This window comes from Drosophila santomea, chromosome 2R (genome assembly GCF_016746245.2).
Source record: "Drosophila santomea strain STO CAGO 1482 chromosome 2R, Prin_Dsan_1.1, whole genome shotgun sequence".
In the NCBI taxonomy this organism is placed as follows: domain Eukaryota; kingdom Metazoa; phylum Arthropoda; class Insecta; order Diptera; family Drosophilidae; genus Drosophila; species Drosophila santomea.
The window spans coordinates 22495207-22520348 of NC_053017.2; the positions used below are offsets into that span (position 1 = coordinate 22495207).

Genomic DNA, 25142 nt, shown 5'->3' on the forward strand with positions numbered 1-25142 from the left:
GCAGGCCTGTGGGCAAGTGACTAGATGCTTTGCAGACATTGGTTTCAAGCTTATGAAGCAGTTTATCATTTCAAGTGAGCCCCAAGAAAAGAAAGACCAAATATTTTTGGTTTATGAAAGCCAACTAGCAAATCTAAAAAATACGAACTGTACATGTTTACATTACGATACTACATTTTCTCTTATGGATAGCAAAACTACGCATTAACCCTTTAAAATCAGCTCAAGCTAATCTGTCGTTACTCACGATTCTTTCATTCAGTACACATAAATCGACTTCTAATATTTACCTTTAATAATTACCCATGTTAGTACTAGCTCGCTATTCCACGATCAATAATCACTCAATTGAAAAGCGTAATGGCGCCTAGCGGTCAAAATGCAATAAGAACCAATGCAGAACTCCTCATACAACAAATGGCGAGAGGCTTAAACTCGTGAACAGAAAATGGAAGGAAATAAATCAATTGAGATAGAAATGAGCGTTCAATTCTATTAAAAGGCAGCCGGAGAAGTACACCGAGAATATGCAAAAAGCTCTTTGATCGCAGCCGCGCATGCAGAGAGGAATCCCCTTTGATCCCAAAGACGAACACACGACGCGTCGGCAGGTAGAAGAAACCACAGGGCGAAAATCATTGAAATATTTCAATTAACTTAAAGTGCGCCGCCACAGTGGAGGAGAGTACACAGAACAGCGCCAAGGCGAAATGGAGTTGGACTTGAATGTTGGAGAATCGGGACTTGGCTTCGACAATAAACAATGTTTTGACAAATCGCTAAAAATTGAGTGCGCAAAATTATTATTTTCAATTTAAAAATCAAAGGCAGGCAGGAGGTGCACGATGATCGGATCTTGCATCTCAGATCTTTGTGGCCAGGACGTGTGTGCTGTAAAGCAGCTTGGTAACGATATATGGGTATTAAATTTTGCCGCCTTGATTTTGCTCTTGGCAAGAACAGTGGAAACTCGACTTCCTGCCACAGTTGCTCTGCTAGCGCCAAATTGAATATCGAAAGACTGAGATGTGTATATCGGACCTCTTCGTAGACGCCTTATCCCCTGTGCCTGCTAATGATTGCAAATTAAGAATTTAAAAGACAAGGATCGGGTTAGCTTGTGAGTGTGAAGGTTGGTCAGGTGGTTATAAACTTTCAGTTAAACGGCCATGACTGCTTAGCTATTGGTGTTGGCTATTACAATAAATCAGCTTAAACAATTTTCATAGCTGTCTTACCATTAGCAAGTGTAAGAAACTCCTAAAGCTGCCTGACCTTTGAAATAGTATCACGCCTGGCAGGCAGCAGAAGTTACTTTCCTGTTTTGCTGCCGCGACGCCCACTTCAATCAAATTTTTTGATTGGATTGTTTCGGAAGCAAGTCGTCATTAAATAGAATATCATAATTATATAAACAGCTAACGTGCGGGAGAAAGGCCTTTTCGGTTGGTCAAAAAAACAGCAAACAACGGCCACGATCTTGCCTTAACCTGAAAGCCTCGCCATTTTGATTAAAATCAAGCTTCTAAAATCTTCTGTAAAATTACCTGCGGGTATTCTGAAACTTTAAACGACTTCGCAGAAACTAGGCTCTCAATGTTCACACATTCACTGACGAGATGCCATGCCTGGATCTGGAATAGGAAAAGGAGTGACTGCCAAGTGCCAGCAAATCAGTAGGTAAACTGAACGTTAACGTTAACCTGATTACGGTCATTACAGCCTATAAAAAATGGCAGAGAAGCGCTAGTCTGGTCGCTGCGACTTTCCGTTCTCACTACGCATCGAAGCCGCAGGAAAGGGAGGGGTCCGGTCAGGACGAACTGAGCTGAGCTTCACTGATCCGTGGCGTGAACTGTTGAAGTGTAAGAGAGTACATATTATGCTGATTATAATCAGCGAAGCCAGTAACGTTGAATGATTCCGCTTGGGCCAAGTGAAGTCCGAGCAAACCGGAACACAAGTGCACCTCATTAGCTAGTAACGGTAAATAGCTGTGCGACCCATCCGGGAAAATCGATAAATTTAAAGGAAGAAGGCAGACATGAAAAACTACCGCTTCTCCCTTCACAATTTTCTTTTACGCCAAGCACATGCTAATGAGTGGAATGAACTCACAATCTGGATTGTCCCGAGCCCGACGATTCCATCCTTGAACCGAGAGCAAAACGCAAGTAAATGAGAGAAGAGCGCGACTTGAAATTAGTTTAAAAATCCGTATATGTACCCCGAAATGAGGAAAATAGCTTTGAGGGTTGCATTTGTATATAGCTAGAAATGGGGGAGCGCGAAATTTTAATGAGGTTTTTAAGGACCATTTTTACTGATTATGAAACTTCAGACTTTTGTACAGGAGAATATTTTTTATAAAATTGTATTAAACAACAGAAACGCTCTTAAGTTATTCAGTTAGAATGTGGATAAATAAATAAAAGTGTCCTGCATGTATAGATTTTAAGGGCGTTGGATAATTCAGAATATGAGTATCAATGATATTGTCATACTCTACCTATTTACATTTTTTCTGAGAATGCATTGTGGTACGTTGTTCATTGAATATCCAGAACCAGCGAATATGTGAGTGTGTATATGGTTGCGTAATAAACAAATATCAAGTAAAAAGAGCCATACACAAAAAAGGAAATTGCGTCCCTTTGCTAAAGGGCGCACACAAACAATTCGTGTGTATTCTTCGTGCTGCGTAAAAAACGAAAAAAATTACGGGCTGTAATTATGCAAATTAGTCCTGAGTCTGTAGTTCGCTGTAGGGGAATACGCCATAGCTGAGACAGAGCAAGGTCCCGGGGCAGGAAATAAATACAGAATCTCCGAAAATATTCCTTGTGAATATTTACCGTACGCAACACGCACACTCATTAATTTTCATCAATGAGCAAGCGAATCTAAGCCGCAGCTTAAAGCGGCGAATGTGAATTTCGTTTCTAATTTTTTTTTTTTGCACATCTACATATTTTTTGGATATCCAACACAGCCAATGACAGCAGGGGACTCTCGAATGTGCCGCGCATCATTAATTTTTAGAGCTTAGCCAGATGACAAGCCCGAACAACAAACACAAACATAACTCCAAGCCGAAAGAAATAACGAATCGATCCCGAGGTGATGCTTACCACAGTTTTACGTATGTCTAAAGCTAAGACTGTTGAACTCGTCAGAAGTAAATGACAAAATCAAACAACGAATTAAAAAAAATCGGACAATAAAGGTAATAGAAATATATTATTATTACTATAAATAAATACTAAAGTAAATAAATCAAAGTTATGTTTAAGTTGAAATGTTCGTCAAGCATGTGTGCCTAAAACCTTGTGTTGTTTTCAAGCTATTAGCTTTCTTAAATATAAAGTATTACGTTTAGCGTTTACATATCGACCCGATATTATGCTCTACTTAACCAAAAATCACGCATTTCCGGCACGTATGGAAGTTCCGGTCAAGCTTGAGTCGAACAGCATGTGTTTCCGTCTCCTTGGCTCCCTCTAAGTCCCTTTGGAGAAGAACCAGCAAAAGGAAAAAATGTTAACTCATTTGCTGGTAAATTAGTTTTTAATATACCTCACTTTTGGCTGATTGCGTTGGGTAGGAGCATTTGGAATATTTAGTATATTAATATATGTTCCAAGAGGCACAGGCGGAAATGCGTACTGGTCATTAGGCTTGCTATGATATTTGCGACCACAGAACGCGTGCCGTGTGCGTGTAAGCTAAATGGTAAAGTGGTGGCCACTTACATTTACCACATGAGTTCGGGACAAAGTTCATCCGGTACCAGGGCGGACTAATGTTAGTGACCTAAGATTTTTGTTAATATTCGAAGTACCGTCCATTGCAAAGGTGTAAGCATGCGGAGGTTCTGGTTGCAAAACCGAAATGAAACTTCTAAACAAATTGATAAGCCATAGACGTATTGTTTATTAAATACTGCAAAATACAGATATGCATTTAAATTTGTATTAATAAAGCGACCATTACAAAAATAGTTATTAAGATCACATTTGCCCTGATCGTGTTTCTGTAGCTTGTCAAATTTGTGAACAGGCTCTACTGCCGAGATATATTTAGTCTTACACTGGCCTTCAACACGACAACACCAAAATTTATTGTTAACTGTTTACATTTTTGGAAATTTTTTGTGTAAGTGAGTTATATATTTGCCATTTATATATTTTAATGAAAAGTTGTTTAGAACTCTGACAGCTTCGTGATGTGTTGCGGACCCTGCTGTGGAACTTGCTACTACCCTTGCTGTAGCCCCTGCTTTAGTGGCCGCTGTTTTGGACCACGGTGCGGATTTTATAGTGGACCATGTGGACCTTGCTGCGGGGGCGGATGCTGCAGCAGCTGCGGACCGTCGTGTTAAATTTGGTAACCAGTAACCAACATTATTTGAAAGGACATTTATTGATGTGGCCTATTCGTCTTGAAATCAAGATCAAGTCGTAATAAAAGGTGTTCGACTTTTCGAAGTCTTGTTTTAATTGAGGACATCTGGCTCCTGTCCAACTCATCTCTTAGACCATCAATTACGCTGGTAATTGCCCAATGACTGCTATAAAATTCCCCTATGTAGGTCCTTTGGTGTATATTGTTAGTGCTAATTTATGCGCAGCCCAAAGCGAATGCAAAACAGTTTATTAGGCAGGACAAACACTTCAAAAGTCAGCGGGTCAGATATAAACCAGTTGACCCTACTGACCGCTTCATATTGGGCTTGTATCGCGTGGTCACTTCCCGTTTTACTTCACGTCCCCTCGTTTGATTACTGTGTGGTCAGTGTGAACACGAGTTAAGCAGCGTGTTATTAGGGGTTGTGTGACAAAGCAAACATGACATGAGCCTCATTATCAATTCAAGCTGCGTTAATTGGCTTTAGATTGTAGAAAGGGGTTAAGGGCCATTATGCTTGACCATTGGTTTTGGTACCAATTTACCGACTAGGGAGTGACCACTCAATTTTAAATGTAAGTTATCGGAGATTTTCAAGATATGTATGTATGTATAGTCCAAGTCTAAATTCTGGAAGTTGCTTGCCAATAGAAAAGTTTACTGCTTGTGTTCCATACGTAAAGTCCACAACATCCAAATCCCACCAAGACTGAGGGTCGCGTCTGGCGACGACAGCGGACACATTATTTTAATTTTCCAACAAAATTATTTTCTTTTACCCAAAAAAAAACCAAGAAATGAACGCGAAAAGAGAACGAAACGGAATTTGAGGGGTGGCAAAGAAACCCGAAAATAAAAATTGTATTTCGTAAAAAGAGATTCCCCAGAAGCTGCACATTAAATGGGTTTAAATAATTTATGCCATTTGCAAAGTGCGACTCGGCGTAAGAGCATAAGATGTTTAACAGTAGGATTTATAGTGGGGTAGAATAAAAACCCAAAGATATTAGAAAAGGTACATATGTATCTACACACATACTTAAAAAAAACAATACTTTCACAAGTAATAATGATTTACCATTGCTAATGTAATGTGATACCTGATAGACAACTTCAAGCAACGATTTTTATTCCGAAAAAATGGCTTTTTACTGTCAGTGAATCAGTAGATCAGAAATTTCCTAGCATATCGTGCAGAAAATCGGCTTGTACATATACGTACTAGTTACTAGTTGTACTAGTTGTGTATTTTTAGATTCTTACTTAATGCAAAATTATGCAACTTTATCTTAACAGATCCAAATACAAACATTCAATAAACGAAAGAACTAAAAGTTTTTCTTTTTTGGTGCGAAAAAATTAAGTCCGAGGAATCTTATAGTTTTGGTCGAGAGTTTCGAATTTGATATTTCAAAATTCAACCCCCAAAGCTATTATATTTGGGATTCTTCGAACTCCCCCAAATCCATATTTTAAATTGACTTGGTTTTTTTTTAAATGTATGTATATAGCTACATATGTACATATATGAGTTTTGTGAATGTGGTTGTAGGCCGCTTATGCCAAGAAATTTAAATTCTTCTTCTATTCTCTTGGCAACGCGCCCTTAACGCTTTTTATACGTTTTCCGACGAAACGTGTGTGTATATGTGTGTGCTCATTAAAAGTTGGGGAAAATGGTTTACCATCTTCAGACTTCTTTGTTTTCCGTTTTTTTTGTTTGTTTTTACATTTTCTGTTTTTCCACTGATTTTAAGCAGGGTGCCTAAATCACTAAGAAAATTGCAATCGCTCACATTCGTTTTAAGAAGATAATGATTTAGCAATTTTATCGTTTTATCTGAGTTTTCCAATTTGGATAATTACAAAAAATCGAAACCGTTGTAAATGTAATTTAAAACAAAAATTAGGTACAACTTTTGCATGATATAATAGTGTGTTAATGTCAATCCTATTTCAAGGTGAGGGTTTGAATACGTACAAATTTCGGTACGTATTTTCATGGCCCAATCCCGGATAACCCCCTTTTGACCACATCATAAGTCAGCCGGTACCTTACTTCGGTTTAATAATCTTAACAGTTATATTTCAATCGCCCGCCATTATGAAAATCATCGTTAACAGGGGCATCATCAACGATTACCGCAGCAGGGGCGGCAGCAACACCATCGGCAATGGTTACCAACAGAAGTCCTCATAGAACCCAACGAAAATTCACAGCATTTTCATTCCAAAGCCGAGTAATTACGCATTCAAGTAGAAAAAGTTTATCTCTTGTCGAAAAATTGAAAAATTTTCATTTCATAAAATGAGATTAAAACGCGAGGTCCCTGGTCGCTGTTAAGGAGCAAAGAAGCTGTAGAAGAGTTCACTGGAAGCTTCCGTAAAGCCATGCAAACCACAAAACCTCGGGAATGGTTTGCCGAAACCAGAGGAGGGTTGGTTGGGAAAGAAAAGCTGCCGGGAAGGGCTTAAATATATAAAGTTTACTCCCAAAATATTTTTAAGAAAATTACAAAACCGTCGAAGAAAGAAGCAAAACGACGGGGAAGTCAGGACTGATGGGGAGTGGTAGGTCCGAACTAAGTAAAAGGACTGGAAAGCAAAATAATAATGGCCTCTAACAGAGAACAAAGTACGTTGGAGAAAGGGTTTCAGGCAAGCCGTGAAGATGCTTAAAGCGATGACAGTCTGGCAACGCCACAGAGCATGTGCGTGTGCTGGGGTGTTGTCCCTTCACGTCCTAACGCACTTTCAACCCTTTTTGCGCTGGCGGGGAAAATTGCGTAAAGTGCGAAATACACTGCGTACGTATACAAGTACACACACACAAACAGCTTATTACATTATGTACACCGAAAATGTTTCATTTTACGATATACATATATGCCTTGGCTTCACAAGTAGATGGTGACTGAAAGGGTTGTGCCAGCTAGAAAATGTTTCCTTTTGACAGTTATTGGATTTCAAAATGAAATCCATTTGATGGCAAACGAAGCTTTGATATGTGGGTTAGCGTCACCTTAAAAGCTCGGTAGTTAAATAAATTAACAGCCTGCAGGCAAAAAATAAAATAATGAATAAGGTATAGAAGAAGGCTTAAGATATCTTTGTATAGAAGTGAATGCTTAAGTTATCTTTGTTTTGAAATGGTTAAAGCAAGGGATTTACACTTTTATTTTTATATTTCTGTAATTTCACATTTACTGGTAGATAAACCCTTCGCGACAAATTTTCGTGTGTTTTATAAATTTTACCCGACGGAAGTATCGATTAAAATATAGACGCCTTTGCCATACTCTGGTTCCTACCGCTCTACGGTCCCAAAAACTTTTTCTATGGTAAAAGTATTGATACCGAAATTTTAGATTAAACAAAATGCATATTAAGGGGTGAATAAGAATGACAATTGCCCACACCCACAAAATGTTTTAATTTTGGTTGATATTATGATTTGTCTTGCCAATTTGTATCAATAAGTTATAAGCTGCAGCTCGCCGAAGCACGCTTAGAAAATTATACTTTACCCTTAATTACTTGAATTTTTTATGCGTTTGAATAAAAAAAATAGTATTGCGCTGGAAGGCAGCTGTATCAAACAAATATTATCGTCGCTGATTATACTGAAAAGCAGTGTAAAATCTGCATACATATGTATACTATGTGGTAGACCAAAGGGGAAGCTGAGTATAGATGCTGCCAGAGGAGATCCCGGGTCCCATAAAAGACAATTTGAAACGAAAACGAAAAATTTAATCATTTAAAAATAAAAAATGTAAAGGTGCCAAATATTAGGAGGAACAAAGGGATACATTAATCGCTTTCATATGCAAATTGAAGTGCACTTCAGGAGCGAAAAATATAAATCTGATTTTGATTTGGCACGTAGCCTAGAGTCTGATAGATGACGGGGCCTTTCAATGAAAGTGGCGCCCTCAAGAGCTTTTCTGCCTCTAGTGCTTTGGATGCTACCACCTTTCCTAACCCCCTGTACTTCCCGCTAATCCCTTCCAAATGAAGAACGGCATGCGGCTTGGAAAATGTATATTTAAGTTTTTCTCGCCCTCCAGATTTATATGTGAGCTCGTAAGTTTTAGCGGGAAAGACAAAATGGCGGTGCTTCTCGAACTAATCCAATTTATTACAGCTCCATAACTTTTCCTATTTGCCTTTTTCTTGGTATTCTTCGTTCCACACTCGAGACTGACAGACGCTAAATGCGCCTTATTAGATGAGCTGACTGTGGGTGTTTTTATGTGTGCCATGTTAGCCCTCCCATTCACTCTCCTTCCACAATCAACATTGACTCTTACGCCACCCCCTTCCCCGAAGGGTTCGTCTGCTTCAATTTCGAGCTTTTATTTTTTTCATTTTATGATAAATTGCATTTATCAACCACCGACGCCAAAAATTCCACCACCGCACCACCAACAACCTACGCTGCCACCCTCCTCCTAGACAATTGCAATGCCTGAGATGGGGTGAACATGCGTTCACATTGTTGTTGTTCGGATATGGACACACTCGTGTAAAGGATTTAGCTTTCGATTAAATCTAAGTCTCTACACCCCCGATTTCTTGGAAAATGGCTGAAGGCCATCCGTGGCTGCAGTTTGTGTGGCTCGAATTTCGTAAAATAATGCCTCATATTTGAATACAAAAAATACTAATTTAGCTGTTGTTTTTAATGAAAATAAATACCAGTATTTATTTGTACTTAGTTTTCTTAAAAAAGATCTTTTAAATGCAACAATTTGTGTAAAATCTGTTTGCGTTCTTCCCGCAGTGCCATCGGAAGGCTACAAGGAAATATAGATTTTGCCACATTAAAAAGAAAAATATTTACTTATGCTCCTCAGAAGTTTATCAGAAGGATGAATGTCTATATATGTATCACCTAATGTCTACCCAGAGTCCAACGTAGTTGAGCTCGATTTGCCGGATGATTTCCCGCCGACAAATATCGCGTGTTTGTCCTTGATCCCATGGAGCGTTAAGTGCATCCTAGCGGCAGCTCCTTTCGTGTCTGGGAAAACAATGAAAAATTCATGCAAATGAAAAATAAATGCACACAAGCCAAACAGGATAATGCAGCACGGAGCACCACAACGCAGTGGGAAAATAGAAACACATTTCATGCAATTTCGGACTACGATGCTTGGCTCATGGTTTTTCTACTGCCTTGACTCTTTTGTCTGTGGCACGAAATTTCAATAAATTATGCACAAATTTTCGTGGTTTTCGCGCTCTTTTCTTAGTCGTTTCTTTTTCTTTCTGCTACACTTTACTTGCTATTTTATTCAAATTGGTGTGCATTTTATACTAAGGGAACAAAACTGTACGCGCAACGGTTTTAGGTTTAGAAAAGACGAAGAGAGGGAGTTTCAACCCTTTTCAGAGCTATCACAGCATCCAGCTGCTTGAATTAATCCCTTGTTGGGCGATCCTCGGGTATCCTTGTCTACCGATATTGTATACTCAGGTAAACGATATACGGATGCACACATCAGTCTCCGTATGCAAATAAGATTGATTAAAAATTTAAATAAGGCAAGAGCCAGGGGACACCTTTTTTGTTAAAAAGGGAGAAAACATTGACAGCTGCGTTTTGAATTCTCGAATTTGTGGATCGTAGGTTTCAGCTTAATTGAATTCACCTCTTGAACTCGTAGAGAGCAAGCGTAAAAACTCTTTTTGAATAGAACAAATTTATAAAAACCTTCCCATCCTTCAAAGCGATCATTCCATAGTTCGACATGCTTTTAATTTATTACTTTTGCCAAGAAAACTGTGATTCGGTCAATCACAGCTTCGTTACTAAAATGAATTTACTACCAGAACATAGTCAGTTCGTTGCTCCCCGCAGTGCAAAATGCAGGCATCTACAACGTGCACTTGTATTTTGTTGTCTTGGGAAGTTGGTTGCTGATCAGCAGCCGCAGTACAAATGATTATGTTTATACTATTAAAGTAATTTACTAAAAATGACGCCCCGCCAAAACAAGGTAATCGGCAGTCGACTCTTCCTCACCAAAGTCAACCGCTTTAGCTGGAGGTTAAGTAGCCTGCTGTCTACTTAACTGTAATCGAAGTATGGACCAGCGGATAGGCGATCAAACGCCGATTTCGATCTTTCCAGCTTGCCGTTCGCAAGCTATTTCACAAAATTTTACAAGAAAGATGTATAAGTGTGGTCAAGTGCAAACTGACTGGTGCAGAATCGCTTTCCATTTGCTGGTAGCGGTAATAGTGGAGGTGCTAGATTCGCAAATAATGTGGCCAACTCCTCGCAGCTGCATCTAGGCTCATTCCCTTTCCTGGAGGCTGCAAACCAAAGTGGGAGCCATGTGTGCTCGTTTCGTTCTTGCCGCTCGTTAATTTGGATAGCATTTTCCGCGCACCATCGTGTACAGCTGTATTAACCCCGGTCGCTGATTTGGTGATAACGATCGTAATCGTTCCGATCCTCTGGGTGCAACACATGTTGCACTCTTCACGGTTCAGCGTTTACCTTGCTGTATGCCATATTATTTTCTCTACTTTAGAAAATGGATTTCTGCACACAAATAAGTATGATTCCATATTCTCTCTTATAACAGCTTGCCATGTTGTATTTCTGCGACTGCGGTCAGAGTGCTAAGAACAATTTCAAATAACGGGAAATACCTGTTTTCGGACTCCATTTGGTAATGTTTGTGAAGGAAACTAGAGAAGGAAAGTTTTCCTTACTCGGTACTGTTGGGCCATTGATTGTGTCTAATTAATGCTTCTGTAGCAACAAAACTATTTTGTTTATACACGTAAACCAATCAGGAACAAATGTTTATTAAATCTATACTCATAAATATGCATTGGACAAAAGGGTATCCTTGATACAATATTATAGTCTTCTAATTACGCTAGGGAAAGGGGTTCAGGCTCTTGAAACGCACATGCACACATTTTCTGAAACAAATACTGTTCGATTTCATTTCTTCGGCTAAATGAAAATTAAGTTTCATAAATATGCATAATAAACGGCTAAATGTATTCAGGTGTATAAAGTAAAAATTACCCTTTTTCAACATTTACCCTACATAGAAGTTTGGAGAAAGTTGTAAGTCAGGTTTTTGTGTCAAACAAAATTTAATGTATATTATATAAGAAGCGCGGTAGAATTGCAGAAATGTGGCCTGCCTTGGGTAGTATTTTCCTGTATATAACTTTGCGCTTCAATGACTTAGATCCAATTGCCTATAAGGGAAAATTTAGCCCTGCGTCAGGACGTATAAGAGGCAACGGAATTGGGGAGTCTTACTGTATTTCTGTACTTCTGTTTTACCGCTAAAATGGTATATATCAATATTCATTCGTTATAAGGTAATAATATATAGAAAGGGTATCTTTTATAATTTGACTTCGAGCAATGATTATTAGGAGCCATGTATCACTCGTCCGTTCTTCTGTCGTGGTACCACACTTCCTGTGGGCTGAGTAAAAATGATTTTAATTTTAGATTAGTTAAATTAAAAAATAACAAAAAGTCCTTACCCTCTTCCCATCGAAACCATCATAGCAGTATTGATAAACATGTCAATGCGGCATAATATTTGGCTTGCATGGCTCCGGTTACTTAATTTAAAAGACACCCAACGATTATTGGTTTGAAATTGCTTAGAACACGCAAATACGTTTTTTAGGTTTTTTGCAAATGTTTCGTGTATTATTTTCACGGTTCAGTAAGTAGGTAGGCGTTGATCCAGAAAATACGATTTTCATCGGATAGAGGCAGCTGGTATAACATAATATGTACTAAATCGGCGATGGTCGCTTGATCGTACCTTTCATCCAAGCCATTCACTGAGTAACCATTTAGCACCTTTTTGGTTTCACACGTATATTTATTAACTATAGTTGATCTCAATGTAGCCTAAAGTCAATTAGTCTTTTACCCAGTTGAATTGAAAAAAGTCCCCATGCTAACTCTCGCACAACTTTAAGCTACTTGTTGGTGGCATAGGAAAGGCTGATGCAGGTTCCGATGCAGATTCCGCCGGAAAAATGTCGGTGCGAGGAACTAACTCAGCAGCAGTTTGATATAACACCTATCATGATGCAATTCGCAATGCGTTTATGGTTGCCAAGTTGGCATTGCATATTAATATATTTCAGACGTAAGTTTGCGCGCTTCTTTCATGCCTTGTTTGGTTTCACATCTCGTATCCAATCCATGTTTGCTGCGGTAGTCCTCGTACCTTGTCGTTGCGAAGGTATCCGTTGCACTTCTCACGTGTACACGAAAATCTTTTTTGTGCGCAACAAGTTTCTAAACAAAATTCTGAACTGATAAATGACATTGCAAACAGTTTTTGACTGGATATAAATTGAGTCGAGGCCGTTGGTCATTTATTATTTCTGTGTACGTCCTTGCAGACCAGCAACGAACAGCACATAGTTTTTAACATTGCATTGGAATATGCTCTTTTGTTCACACTAACAGAGAAACTATGGTTCCTGTCTTAACATTTTACAAGTCTAAGATAACATATCATAACTTCTGTTGATCATATCACCCATATATAGTATTCAAAAACCTCACCCGTAACGCAGCGAAGACAAGCGATCTCGAAGAGAACGCAAAAGCTTCCACAAGTTGCCACTCGAAGAGGGCTCATGATGGATTATTAGTACGTGTTGTGAGACGGGTTTCAAGGATGTAGAATAGGACCGGCAGCACACGAGACTCATTAATCCTGGTGGCAAACGAGTGCCCGGGTGCCCTTCGGCTGCCTTGCCACGACTCATTTGTGCTGCAAACTTTCTGCTTGATAAATTGCCCATAATACAAGCACACATTCCCGCTTCTCTTACAACTTTGTGTGGGCCAACCTCAAACCATGTAGAGCGAAGCCAGAAGCTGTAAAAGGGCTGGCAGCTGTTTTGGCCTGAACTTTTTCGATAGATAAACACTTAACACGTTTTTGCCAGTAATTTAAATACTCCCCTTTTGACGACCATATATTTACTCACCATTCAATCATATTTGTGTGGCAGCTACGTGAAGAGCACTTTAGCAACGTGTTTTCTGCAGCCCTTTGGCGTTTTGATATGCAAATACTTTGGCACCGGTATTCTTTTATTTTTCTCAATGCGTTTTTTTTTGTAGTGCCATGTCTGCAGACAATCTGATACCGTCACGTTATGTCAAACTTATTGTTGATTTGTTTTGTGCGAATGTCACGTTTTTGTTCTGATTACTTAATGCGATAAATGACATCTTAAAGTCATGCTAAAATGTGTTGTCTACAAGTAACATGTATTTATGTTGAACCAAAATATATACATTTAAACTCAAAGGCATCAAGTAGTAAGTATTTGTCTGGTTAGTCCGAATCGCTACCACTAATAAGACTTTGATTAATTCTTCTGTAATTAAGAAATCTGTCGTCAGCCGATTCCGAGTCCCCTGTTACTGAGCTTGATAAAGATGGTGATGTCCTACCAGAATTTTCACCTGAACTAGGTGCTAAAGGCTTTGCGCAATTCTCTCTGGCATCATAATCCTCATTATTATTGCAGCCGCAACCGCTTTGGCACTGATCACCGTCGTGCGATTCAATCATGTCGTCCTCTTCAAAGTCACCATAAGATGATTCAGATTTTATGATCGAGTCTCCATGTGTTAAGCTTGCGATGTCTGGATGTTCAGTGGATCGACACCCCTGCGTTTGTCATTTAGAGTTGCACTACTGGTTTCATTAACTTTGCACTTACCATGCCGAGATTTCGACTTCTACACAAGATTTGAGCGTCATGCAGATCCCTCATCAGGGCATTTCTTTCCATTGAGTGATACTCGCGTTGAAGATGACATTCGGATTGCAGCTCTCGGTTTTCTTTGCGTAAGTAAAACATTTCGCTCAAAATTTGGTGCTGCTTCTCAACTATAGTAGTCACCAACTGCTCCAGGTTTTCAATTGTAACTTCGTATTCCCGTAACTTTTTCTTATGGAGCCAGTTTTCTGCACGACAGTCGGATAGATCTGAGGCCGAGAACCTAACCTTAGAAGCATTATGCTCCGATGATTCTTTATCCACCCTATGAAAAGTCCAGTGGTAACCACAGATCAATTATTTAAATTATCGCTTACTCGTTGAAAACGGTCATGTCGTCACTTGCAGGCAAAGGAAACGCTACTAGGTCTCTGCTGGCAATGTCCCCAAGATCATGGAATTGGCATATACAGGACATTATAAATTTGAAAGTATTTTACAGCATCAATTGCACATGACTTCCCACACAAAAGTGACTAGTTTCTCGATAAACTTATATACATATGTAAATTCCTTAATTGTCATAATGCAAAAAGCCATGTTTTTTTGGAAAATAACTTTGATGCAAATACTTCTCTCAAATCAGACTATTAAACTAAACTGTCCGAACAGATAAGGGTGTCTGGGTAGCCCACTTTCTTGTAAATATTTCACTTTACAGACTGAACCCATCTTCCGCTCGCTGCATCCCCTTAGCCAGTGGACACTTTACGACTTGACATTTTCACACTTTGTTGGCAACGTTTTGGAAGCTTCCTACACATTCCTCCCTGTGGGGCATAGCAACTGACTTTTGGGTCGTCCTTGTTACCGCGTCAAAGTCAGCGTCGATGCAGGCTTCATGGACTTTCATCCGCCTGGGATCCGGGTGCAAGTGTGTGGCTTCAGCTGAATAGGAAGTGAGACACTCCTTTTTTGTGTGCGTCGGTGGATTGAAGTGCAAAATTGGTTTAAGTGTTTGCTAAATTGGCAGCAAAATGGCTTTTTCAATTTATACTCAACGTTTATGTGCATACTGGCAAATGGCAAAAGCTGTCCAAAAAGTTAAGCAAGAAAAACTAAGCATTTTTTCCCGTATTTTTTGGCAGCGGGTGCCGCCTAGCTATGTAATTGATATTTTTCCGTTTGTTGACTTCGGCATTGCTTTGGGAAGTCCTTCTGGTCACCATAACGCACCCATAAATAAACACACATCCAGATACGAGCACATATAACTCGCACAGGTCGTTTCACACGCTTACTATCAACGCTAAACGTTTTCCCCATAACTGTATTTTCTTTGCACACATCACTTACAGTAGAGATAATCATGGCTTACACCCAAGTAACTATTGCGAAGCACATACATATACTAGTGCTCGTATTTTATGGTCTATTTGTACCGTCTTAAGGTCGGAGGACAGGCCAGTTAAGGTCGTATCGTAATCGTGATACCTAAACAATGCCAAATTACATACCAGAAGGCGCTACGCAGACCATGTTAACATAAATATCATGTGCCTCCTCTGTTTAAGAGGATCCTGCGACTCAGCTCGCCCTTGAGGCATGGCCAATCTCTAAACGTTCAACCTTAAAATAGGGAACGCATGCAAGCGTTCATTTAAAAAGGCATAAGTCATACGTGGCTAATAAATTGATTTGCTAGAGTGGATTAGAGTTCATTGCTATGACATATACAGGATGTTCTAGCTGTGCTGCCAAGCACTGATCTTCGTTGTTGGTAGTCTTTAGGGGAAAGTAAGCTGGTCCTCGTTGGAGGCCCCTGTTAGTGCAACACAAAGCGAGCTGTTCATAAGTTTAACTATGTGAGCATTTGGGGGAAAAGTGTTCTGCCCTCTGTAAGAGCAATGAATTGAAACCCCAAAACGATTGGTGGACTCCTTCCAGGCTCAGTCGCACTTCGTACTAAGACTTTGGCTATAAAAAAACTTTTAAAATGCCAGTTTGAAGTCTATTATTTGCTGGACACGAGCATATATTGATTGCATCGCAGTCGTCTTGGTCGGCCACAAGATGCAGGAAAGCAAATTGCTTCAACAAATACTCGTACTCCCAAAAAGGGGCTGGAGATGTGGAGGATGATGTTAATGGGGTGAGGTGGGTTGCGGTGTACCAAATCACATGGTAATCGGTGGACTACGAAACTGAAACCAGAAATAAAAATGCAATCGGAGCCAAGTTTCGGAAAGAGGTGTTCCAAACTCGTTTGCAGGCGCAAAGTGCAGATCCCCTGTGAGGGTCTGCAGCGAGTCTTCGTTGTCTTGGCGGCTTCGTGTAGTGCAGCATTTAGCGTCTTGATCGGTTTATCACCGATTAATTAGAGTTTGATAAATACGCGCACGCCGTGAGTTTATAAATCATAGTAGCAGAGCCAATGCGGCGAAATTGCACAGACCCAAGACTTTAGAAGCTTGTCCTAAGATCCATGTAAAATTTGCATATACAAAATCCCTCATCAAAGAGTAGCAGTTATTTGTAGAGCAAAACATGTTTTACTTTGGCGTGGTTTCCTTTTTGATTTTTCGCCGCATTTAGCATTTCCTTTTGTTTTGTGCTGTCGCTGCTTTTGACGTGGCCATACAAGCATAATTTAAAAAAAAAATCAAGTAGGCTATGCAAACGGGATGGTGGTTGAGTAAAAAGATCTTTCATTATAAAGAACGTCCTTTGGGATGGGCTTTACGGCAACGATAAACTGACGACAAAAGTTTTCTTATAAAGAAATGAACTGGGTGCTAATTTAAGGTTATTTTTGGAGCTTAAATTTAGAAAATGTTTGATCGAAAGAATGATGACCTTGGACCACGCTTTTATTTTTGATTAGAAATGGGAATGTAAAAATGTTAAGTTACAGCTATAAGCTGAATGTTTCAACTCTTTAAGAAGACTATCAAATAATATAGTTTATGCAATGATTTGTAAATCTTTAAGACGACGATCAATGTTATTTCAAAAATTTGTATTTAATATTTTAGTTAATTTTTTATATTACTTTCCATCCCCAATGTAGTGTAAAATTCGCAAAATAACAAAGAAAATGTGCTTCGGATCTTTATGCTCATTTTAATGGCCTTTACTCCCACATTTAAGAAAATATGCCATGCGAAATGTCTTACGGTTTATTACCGCTAGAACTCCCACTGCTCAGCTGCGTATAACAGAAACTAAGATGGAGGTTATTATTATTCGACGACTACTCTGCACCATGATTGCTACCTTTTAGCTGCATTCGTATTGCATTTGTCGAGAGACGTCTATTATTCTTGCCCATGGCAGTGGCAAAAATGTTGACCACTTTCTGCATGGTAGAGCTTTTCACTCCACTTCAGCCTTCGCCGTCTAATGCCGTGCACAGCCCTCCAGTTTTCAGTTTTTGTCGCACTGAAATGGCTCTTGAGATATCTTCGTTACGGAATGAATGACTACTTGGGACTGGTGCTTCGCTCTGAACCTAAAGTATTTGCGGTTTTTTCTTCGCATCCTTTTGCACAATTATCCTGATTTCAATAATGCTGCGTCGTAAACAAAGACGTAGACTGACCTCCAAGTATAGGTGCGGGAAAGAGGTAGTCGAGTCCAACGTTTGTATACAAACTATTATTATTTGCTGGCTTAGGAATTTTTAGTTGTTGCTTAATGTTTTTATCATGGGAAAGACAACCTTTTCTCATGACCGTCAAAGTTTGTCTTTCAAATAAAGTTTGGTTTGGCCCGGAAAGGAATCAAAATAAATAACAGGAAATTGTATTGTAAATTTATTTGTGAGGTATTGAATACTTTATACTTTCTTACAATTATGGACTTAGTATAATAAATATCCTTACTGGTTTTCTGCTGCATATGCCTGTCCATCACACCTTTTAAATGCTTCAACACATTATTATAAAATTGGCTTAATTTGTTGAAAGTAGCGCCCTTAAGTAACATTAAATGGCCCAAAGCCATAACAACACAGCCTTCACTTGCATGCCATTTTCCAAGCAATAAAATCTGTACAACGAACACCCCTGCTTTTCAGGCACAGCGTGCTATTCTACACACCACACACACGCGTCGACATTTATCAAAAATTCAACTGTCATTTTAGCAATCGCAAAGCGTATTTAAATGCTTTTGCAAGGCAATTGAACATTCATAAGCTTTAATGCCGGCGAAAAATTTACTTACAACCAGATCTCCATTACCGCCGAAACCCGCAAAAGTACACAACCCAATAACCCAATATTAAGGAAATTGGATGATAGGACGTGCAGAAATAAGAGGGAAGTATGCTTAGGGTGTAAGCCGCCCTCACCACGGGCATGCGAATTTTCCGACCTGCGAAATTTTCCAGAACAAAGCACTCAATAAGACACGTGACAGTTGTCGAGTGTGTGCGCTTGCAAAACAAGGCTTGGTTTTGCATTTCCCAGTTTTTCGCGATGTGTCAATGTGTCGCAGTCAAGTGTATAATTTGTGGTTGCTTTTTAAGAGGCTTTAAATATATTACTTCATTTAGATTTGATGGAACCAAGTGTGAGGGAATGTCGGAAGTGTGGGTACAATGGCATTAGGCCGGATGTTTATTTCTGCAATGTGTTTATTTAGTAAGGAAATTACCTTTTTAATTATCTCTCGCGAAACAAGCTTTATATGTTACATCGAGAAAAACAGAGTTTTTGTTACTTCCATTTACTTTTCAATATAAAACAAATTCTTAGCAGTCTTTGACCATACCGCCTATAAATTTTGCGTCTGCAATAGGTAAAAGAGGAAATTACACAGGGCCTACCGAAAACTCCATGGCCAAATTCCTATGTAAAAGCAAAAAATACAATTTTTGGATAAAAATAAAATACATCCCACAGAAGCAAATTGCGGATTTCGGATCCTTGCCCGTCCTGTTTCTCGCATTTCCCTGGCACAGTTGGCATCAAATTATGAAGTAAGTAGGAGAGCACTCCATGCATTAAAAACCTTTTAATTTGCTAAATCGCCTTGCCAGACATCGTCGGCAGAGCTCACATTGGGGCTGCACTGGCTGTTGTAGTTGGGTTCCGTTGAGGATAAGCGGGCGGAAGCGGATGAAGCTGAGTCTGTGCACATTTTTGAGATTTCTAGACGCCTGAGTGGGCCGCTCAGCCTACAACCGTTCCGAATCTCACATAGACACTTGTGCCTGCTATTCTGTTCGTTCTTTTTGTAACTGGGTAAAGTTGAATAAGCCATGCAAACACTAGAAAGCACCGAGACTACTTGAGTATGCTTTCATCTGCCTTCGGCTCTTGGGTCGGGCGATAATTTTTTACTTTTGTTTTTGGAGCTAACTTCGAATTCCAACGGTCCCAAACAATGAAGTTTTTCTTCTTGTAATATTTTTCTTCACAATGAGGCACGAAAGCCAAAAATAAAAGTTATACAACTCAAGACAGCTTTAAAATAAGACTGCTCGTGTCGTTTAAGCTTCAACCAACCACCTTTAACTCCGCCTAAAAGCATCCAACAAAAAATTCTAGTTTGTTTCGAGGAACGACGCACAGATGCGCGGTGCATGGGAGAAAGTAATTAAACTTGGTCCGAGGAACCAATTTCCATTCCAACAATCGAGTGGCGTGTCCCTCGTAATCTAGTATTGTCATCGCATGACTCTGCTGAATACAAGGCCATACCACGCACCCAAAAACAAAAAAAATGCGTAATGGGAATTAAGCAAAGTCTTAAACTTAAGCGTAATACAGCATTTAATTTAATTGACAGGTCGCGGACTGTACTTTGGCACACCCAAACGGCTTGTTTGCCTGAAGCCAAAATCCAACACTGAATTTCTCATTAAAATCGTATTATATACGTAGGGAAGTGAGAGTGTATGGTCTTTCCCTATTCCAGTCGAATTTTGTCAATTCATTACAAATTATTTGCAATGCTAGAAAAAGAACAGAGAAGAGATAAGAAAACTCGAAAAATAAATTGCAAACTCATTTGCTTCGTGAATATCAAAAACTTTCTCATGCGGCTAAGAGAACTTTATTTAAATTCGATACAAACGCAAAATTACCAAATCAGTCAGGCAAAAGTATTGGAAGCCTTCTTTCAACGCCCCAAAGTTTTATTTAATGATTTTCGTAGACGATTTTGGCGTGCGTTTTCCCTCTTGAACCTAGACGAGACTTGACAATATTGTGTTGGTTGCGCTGATGCTTTAGCCCCAAGATTTTTGTTTATTACTTTTTTTTATCACTTAATTTAAATGTGTCCATGGAGACCTGCAGATAATTTCGTTGGTTTTTCTACCTCAGTATATGTTTCTTCAGGACCTAAATCAATGAAACTTAGAATGGAGACATAATAACTAGTACATTTGCAGAACTATGTACTTTTTAAATTAAGTGAATTTTTATTCGAATATAGGGTTAAAAGAAATTATACTCAGTGAGTAGACATGTGCATTAAATGTTCAACATGATTTTTCACTCATTAAAATTTAAGCACAACAAAAAACGCAAAACCCACCACAGGGTTGGCTTGTGTTTTTGGCATAATTTATGCGCACTTATGAATTTGGCAAGAGTGAGTGTGGCGAAGTGTTAATTTTGAGAAATGTGCAGAAAACAAAAAACAGACGACGGAAAAAAATTGACAGACAGATAGGCAACGGAGCGTGCGGTTCGTTGACTGCCTTCAAGCGCTTCGCACGCGTTTTAACGCTCAATACCTCTGACGCCGAGGACACAACTTCCCATGGTCCACTAACCGGCAATAGAAACATTGAATGCAGCCCAGAATACCGCCGAGTCACAAAGCCAAAGTGCAGACCAAAGGAATGTGACTCGACTGCTGGCTTAAAAATAAACTGAACCCATAATTCATATGCGCCACAAAGTCTGGAGCAATCAAATTGGCAATAAACAGCCAGTGAGATAAAACATGGTATACCCTTTCCTAACTGAGACCTGTACTGATTATGCATTACCAATTTTAAAGCTTAGGAACTTTCTATCTGTGAGGGTACGGCTTGGCAGCATTGCTTGCCCCCCAAAATCAACTGAAGCTGCGCTGCTCTCACAAGCCAGAAAGTCCCAGTCACAGTGCCGGTTGCCATCAAACCCCAAACGACATAATTGCAGCCTGTCTGCGGTGGCTAATGCAAACAAACATGGGATTATGAGACTGCAAGGCCTCTACGAAATTGATGATGAAGCTCTCCGCCTGACCCGTAACAAGTAGCTGGCGAAATGCTACAAAATTGGGTCTCTACGTGTTGCCACAACAACGCACCGAGGGCAGCAATCGGTGCCCGATCGATTGCCCAGATCGTGCAGATAGCATTTTTCCTCTACAGCAAATTGTGCTGAACTCAAGTTTGAACTTCCACAGCCTAATGCATTCAGATAGGTCCAAATGGATTAAAACTGGTGCACATCATCATGTGCAATGCGTTTGGCGAATCGATTGGCTACGCTTCAAATTCCAACCATGTAACTTACGAGCAGACAAACTACTCGATGTTATTAGTCCACCTTCACCAATTTGGCTCCCGTTTTTAGTATTTTCCGTCTCCAGAATCTGAAAATTTTTCATGGGAATTACATACGTGATAGATTGCTGTGTACTGCATTTCAGCCATCTAATCCCTTCAGCAGTTGCAGAGATGATTGCTTTTCGTCCATCTGTGATTTGCCATATTCTGACTTCATCGTCATCATATGGGACGTGACTGCGTTCAAGTATTCGGAGATTTGAACCGGAATACGTATTGAATACGCATGGAAATTAGGTTTCATCGAATAATAAACGTAATCAACTTATTGGTTTGAATATTTGACATCGGCAATTTTCATTGCCTGTTCTATGAAATTGAATTTGAAGTTCAAGTAACATAACTTCGAACTGGAAAAACTACAAAATATTAATGCGAACGGATTAACAGGAACATGCTTTTGGGAGAATATCACAACGCGCCCCTGTGGGGCCTGACCCCTTTTAAAAGATCAACAGGTGGTACGGTGCAGGCTCCTACTCAAAGAAGCAGGCAGCCTGCATACTATAAGCTCTTTCAACCCACATATGTATACATATGTATTTTTCAACAAGCAAACTAAAAACGCTTAAATCAAATCTTAACGAATCCATACCCAATCACAGAAGTCTTCCACCCAGAAGACTGACCACCTACAAATATCTGTTTTCCTCCAACTTGGCTGTAGTTCATTCTAAGTTTACGCCAATAAATTGTGTACACTAAGTCTTTTAATCTGTTTCTGCCTCTCATAGGTCTGTCGATAGCCGCTCGAACAGCAATCTCCATCAACTGCATCATGTGTCATAAGCAAGTTGCAACGCACCGACAAAAGTTCAGGCTTATCTAGCGATGTGCGCGTGACACAGTGTGTTTATATAGACGATGATCGTAAAGGTCTTCAACTTTGTTAGCAGACTAGGAGATATGCATTTCGCGGGCTTGACATCGCTTCCATCGATTGGTGGCAGATCACGGCATCACTGAGGCTGCGATTCAAGATGCAGACATAGACTCAGTTTCTGTTCTCTGATTTCCATTAACGAAGCAACCGAAACAAGCCATCGGCAGACACCCGCCTCCTAGGGTCCAAGATTTTGTCTACATAGCGTAAGCAATTTTTATGCTCATGTTGCTCGTAATCACCGCTAGCCGCAGGTGGTAAAAGGCGTCGTGAATAGCCTCAGCGCGTCTACAATTATGGCAAGGCTTTGGCAAACACCCGAGCGCATCTCCCCAAACCGGCGTTACGCTGATTGAATTGCGCTAATTGCGAATTAAAGCTCAGCATTTTGAACGAAACAAATTGCATGAGTTTTAAATCGAATTCCAGAATTTGTGCAATCCGTTCTCCATCCAAGGGCTCAACCACCCCTACTACCACTCTCTGCAGCTACTAATGAACGTTTCCTACTCCCGTTGCCGCTTGTTCTGCTTTTATTTCGCTTAATTAATTGGCACCGTCAAATGTCTAGAGTTAACAAAAAGTCTATGATGCGGGACTGTAAAGCAAGGGAGCTGTCAACGGGCAATGTGGAGCCCTGCCCTTTCTTTTTGGCTGATGCTCCAAAAGGCACAAGAAGCCGAAAGTCAAGTGTCCTTAGAGAATATGTGGGTGCATATTGCAATTCTTTCATTTTTCGGCAGTTTCATCCCAAAAAGAACAAACTAATTTTTGTTCTTCCGACTTGTTGTTCTCATATTTTTCGTTTTCAGAAATACGCGATGAAGTGGTTGGCATGGTAAAGGGGATACGGCTAAATAACCTTTTACATGTTGCTCATGCAAAAGGGTTAATTATAACCCCCAAAACCTTGCTAATGAAGGATGGTTCAAGCAGAGTTGAAGAGGATTTTTTTCAGCTAAAAAATAAAAAGAAAACAAAGCAGAATACAAATTTTGCTCGTAGAAATATTTGATTACTTTAAAAGGGATAAGTAGTGGCCAACCTTTAAAACGTACGTTCATTAAATTGATAAATTTAACAAATTCTGACACTAATTACGCACTTTAGAGCGAATACAATACATTATACCAGTAATGACTGTTAATACATTTGGTGATTTCGGAGTAGAGCAAAGATACAAGCACAGTTTATTAAAATTTCACATGTGATTTACTAAGTCAAGTTTCCTTTCTGCGTGTACAACGCCATGCACTTGGTCAAAATGCATTCATACCAAAACTCCTTTACCAGAATAAGCAGCTACGAGTTTTGACTTATTAATAGGATGACATGAGTGAACATGGTATTATTTGAGCCCAAGATGCTACCAAACAATAGCAGCAATAGATAAAGAGGGCTTGCAGTAAGGAAATGTTTGCTCACGACTTTTACTGGTGTACCCTCTGGTCTTTTTTGACATATTTGCCAAAAGTGGAAATTGTGCAAGAGAAATTGAGATTGAGTTCACATGATTTACGTGCACAGCCGTTTCAGCTTCACAAATCAATTTTTGATTGTACCGCTGCAGCGCTGAAGATAATCATACAGCGAGGTCCGTGCTCGTTAGCCGGCTTATGCTTGATACACAGTCTTGCGCATTTTGAATGACTTTGTGGCAAACAAAACTTTTTTGTTTGTTCGTGTTCGTACTGCAACATGCAAAAATTCTTGTGTACATTTATCAACGGCATTTGCTGGAAAAGATTTTGAAGATATAATTTAACTTACCAATACTACATTTCGATATCATATTGTCATACAAACAAGTAAAGACACGATTGTCCAATTCCTCGACTACTAGATACCTATTACTCAGCTAATACTTTTGGTACAAAATATGCACGTGGGTCGTTGGGCATGACAGTTTCTTGCTCTTGTCACACACTATTGTTGGCTTTATTACCGTTACTTTCGATTCAAGTATACCCAAGTATACTTGGGTAACGCATACAATTAAAATCTGCGGAGCAGCCGGAAACCAGTTTAAAAGAACGAACTCAGTAGGACAACCCAAGTAAACCTGAAATATGTTTACTGCGTTAACAAGTGAGAAATATCTTCAGGCAATGAAAGTGTGCCACTTCATTGATGTATTTTATAGGTATGTAGGCACCATAATTACGATTCTGCTACATTCGATTTTATTTAAAAAGCATTTTATTAATAATTTGTTGCTAGGGACATAGACATTAAAAGAGCATTATGGTAATATTTGTTTGCTATGGTTTCGACCAAGAACATAAGATATACACACCATTAAAGTGACAAGTCAATTAAAAATTTATAAATTTCATGCCGAGCACCGCCGATTCCGAAGATAAAAAGTGAGAGTCATTAATGTAAGCAAATAAAAAGGTGATACGAGAGAAATTATAGCAGAAATCAAAAGAACTGCCAACTGTGAAGATATACATATATGGACAAAATACTGGTTTTTTCTCTCGCTTAAAGCTTAAGTTTAGTACACCGAACACTTTATAC

General features: G+C 39.5%; 2 protein-coding genes across 3 annotated transcripts; one reads left to right on the forward strand and one right to left on the reverse strand.

The window, feature by feature from the left end:
• The first annotated feature begins 4011 nt into the window (after positions 1–4011).
• LOC120445594 (male-specific sperm protein Mst84Dc) lies at positions 4012–4483 on the forward strand. Of its 2 annotated transcripts, none has more exons than XM_039626089.2 (2): positions 4012–4155; positions 4208–4483. In XM_039626089.2, exon 2 carries the CDS (start codon positions 4226–4228, stop codon positions 4379–4381), a length of 156 nt encoding a protein of 51 aa, XP_039482023.1. In that variant the 5' UTR covers positions 4012–4155; positions 4208–4225; the 3' UTR covers positions 4382–4483. The 2 variants fall into 2 exon arrangements, with proteins under 2 accessions (XP_039482023.1, XP_039482024.1); XM_039626090.2 differs by having other exon boundaries at positions 4062–4155; positions 4219–4483.
• A 9193-nt stretch (positions 4484–13676) lies between these two features.
• On the reverse strand, positions 13677–14710 carry LOC120445611. The gene is made up of 3 exons (XM_039626121.1): positions 14538–14710; positions 14161–14485; positions 13677–14108 (listed from the first exon to the last, which is right to left on the reverse strand). Exons 1-3 carry the CDS (start codon positions 14636–14638, stop codon positions 13770–13772), a joined length of 765 nt encoding a protein of 254 aa, XP_039482055.1. The 5' UTR covers positions 14639–14710; the 3' UTR covers positions 13677–13769.
• Positions 14711–25142: the final 10432 nt, after the last annotated feature.

What these genes read in the sequence shown, in the direction of transcription:
- LOC120445611 (XM_039626121.1), bottom strand. Translation starts at nt 14,638, where the DNA reads ATGTCCTGTATATGCCAATTCCATGATCTTGGGGACATTGCCAGCAGA. An exon ending in GACATGACCGTTTTCAACGA is followed by an intron (nt 14,486 to 14,537) that starts GTAAGCGATAAT and finishes GACTTTTCATAG; the next exon opens with GGTGGATAAAGAATCATCGG. An exon ending in GAAGTCGAAATCTCGGCATG is followed by an intron (nt 14,109 to 14,160) that starts GTAAGTGCAAAG and finishes TGACAAACGCAG; the next exon opens with GGGTGTCGATCCACTGAACA.
- LOC120445594 (XM_039626089.2), top strand. Translation starts at nt 4,226, where the DNA reads ATGTGTTGCGGACCCTGCTGTGGAACTTGCTACTACCCTTGCTGTAGC.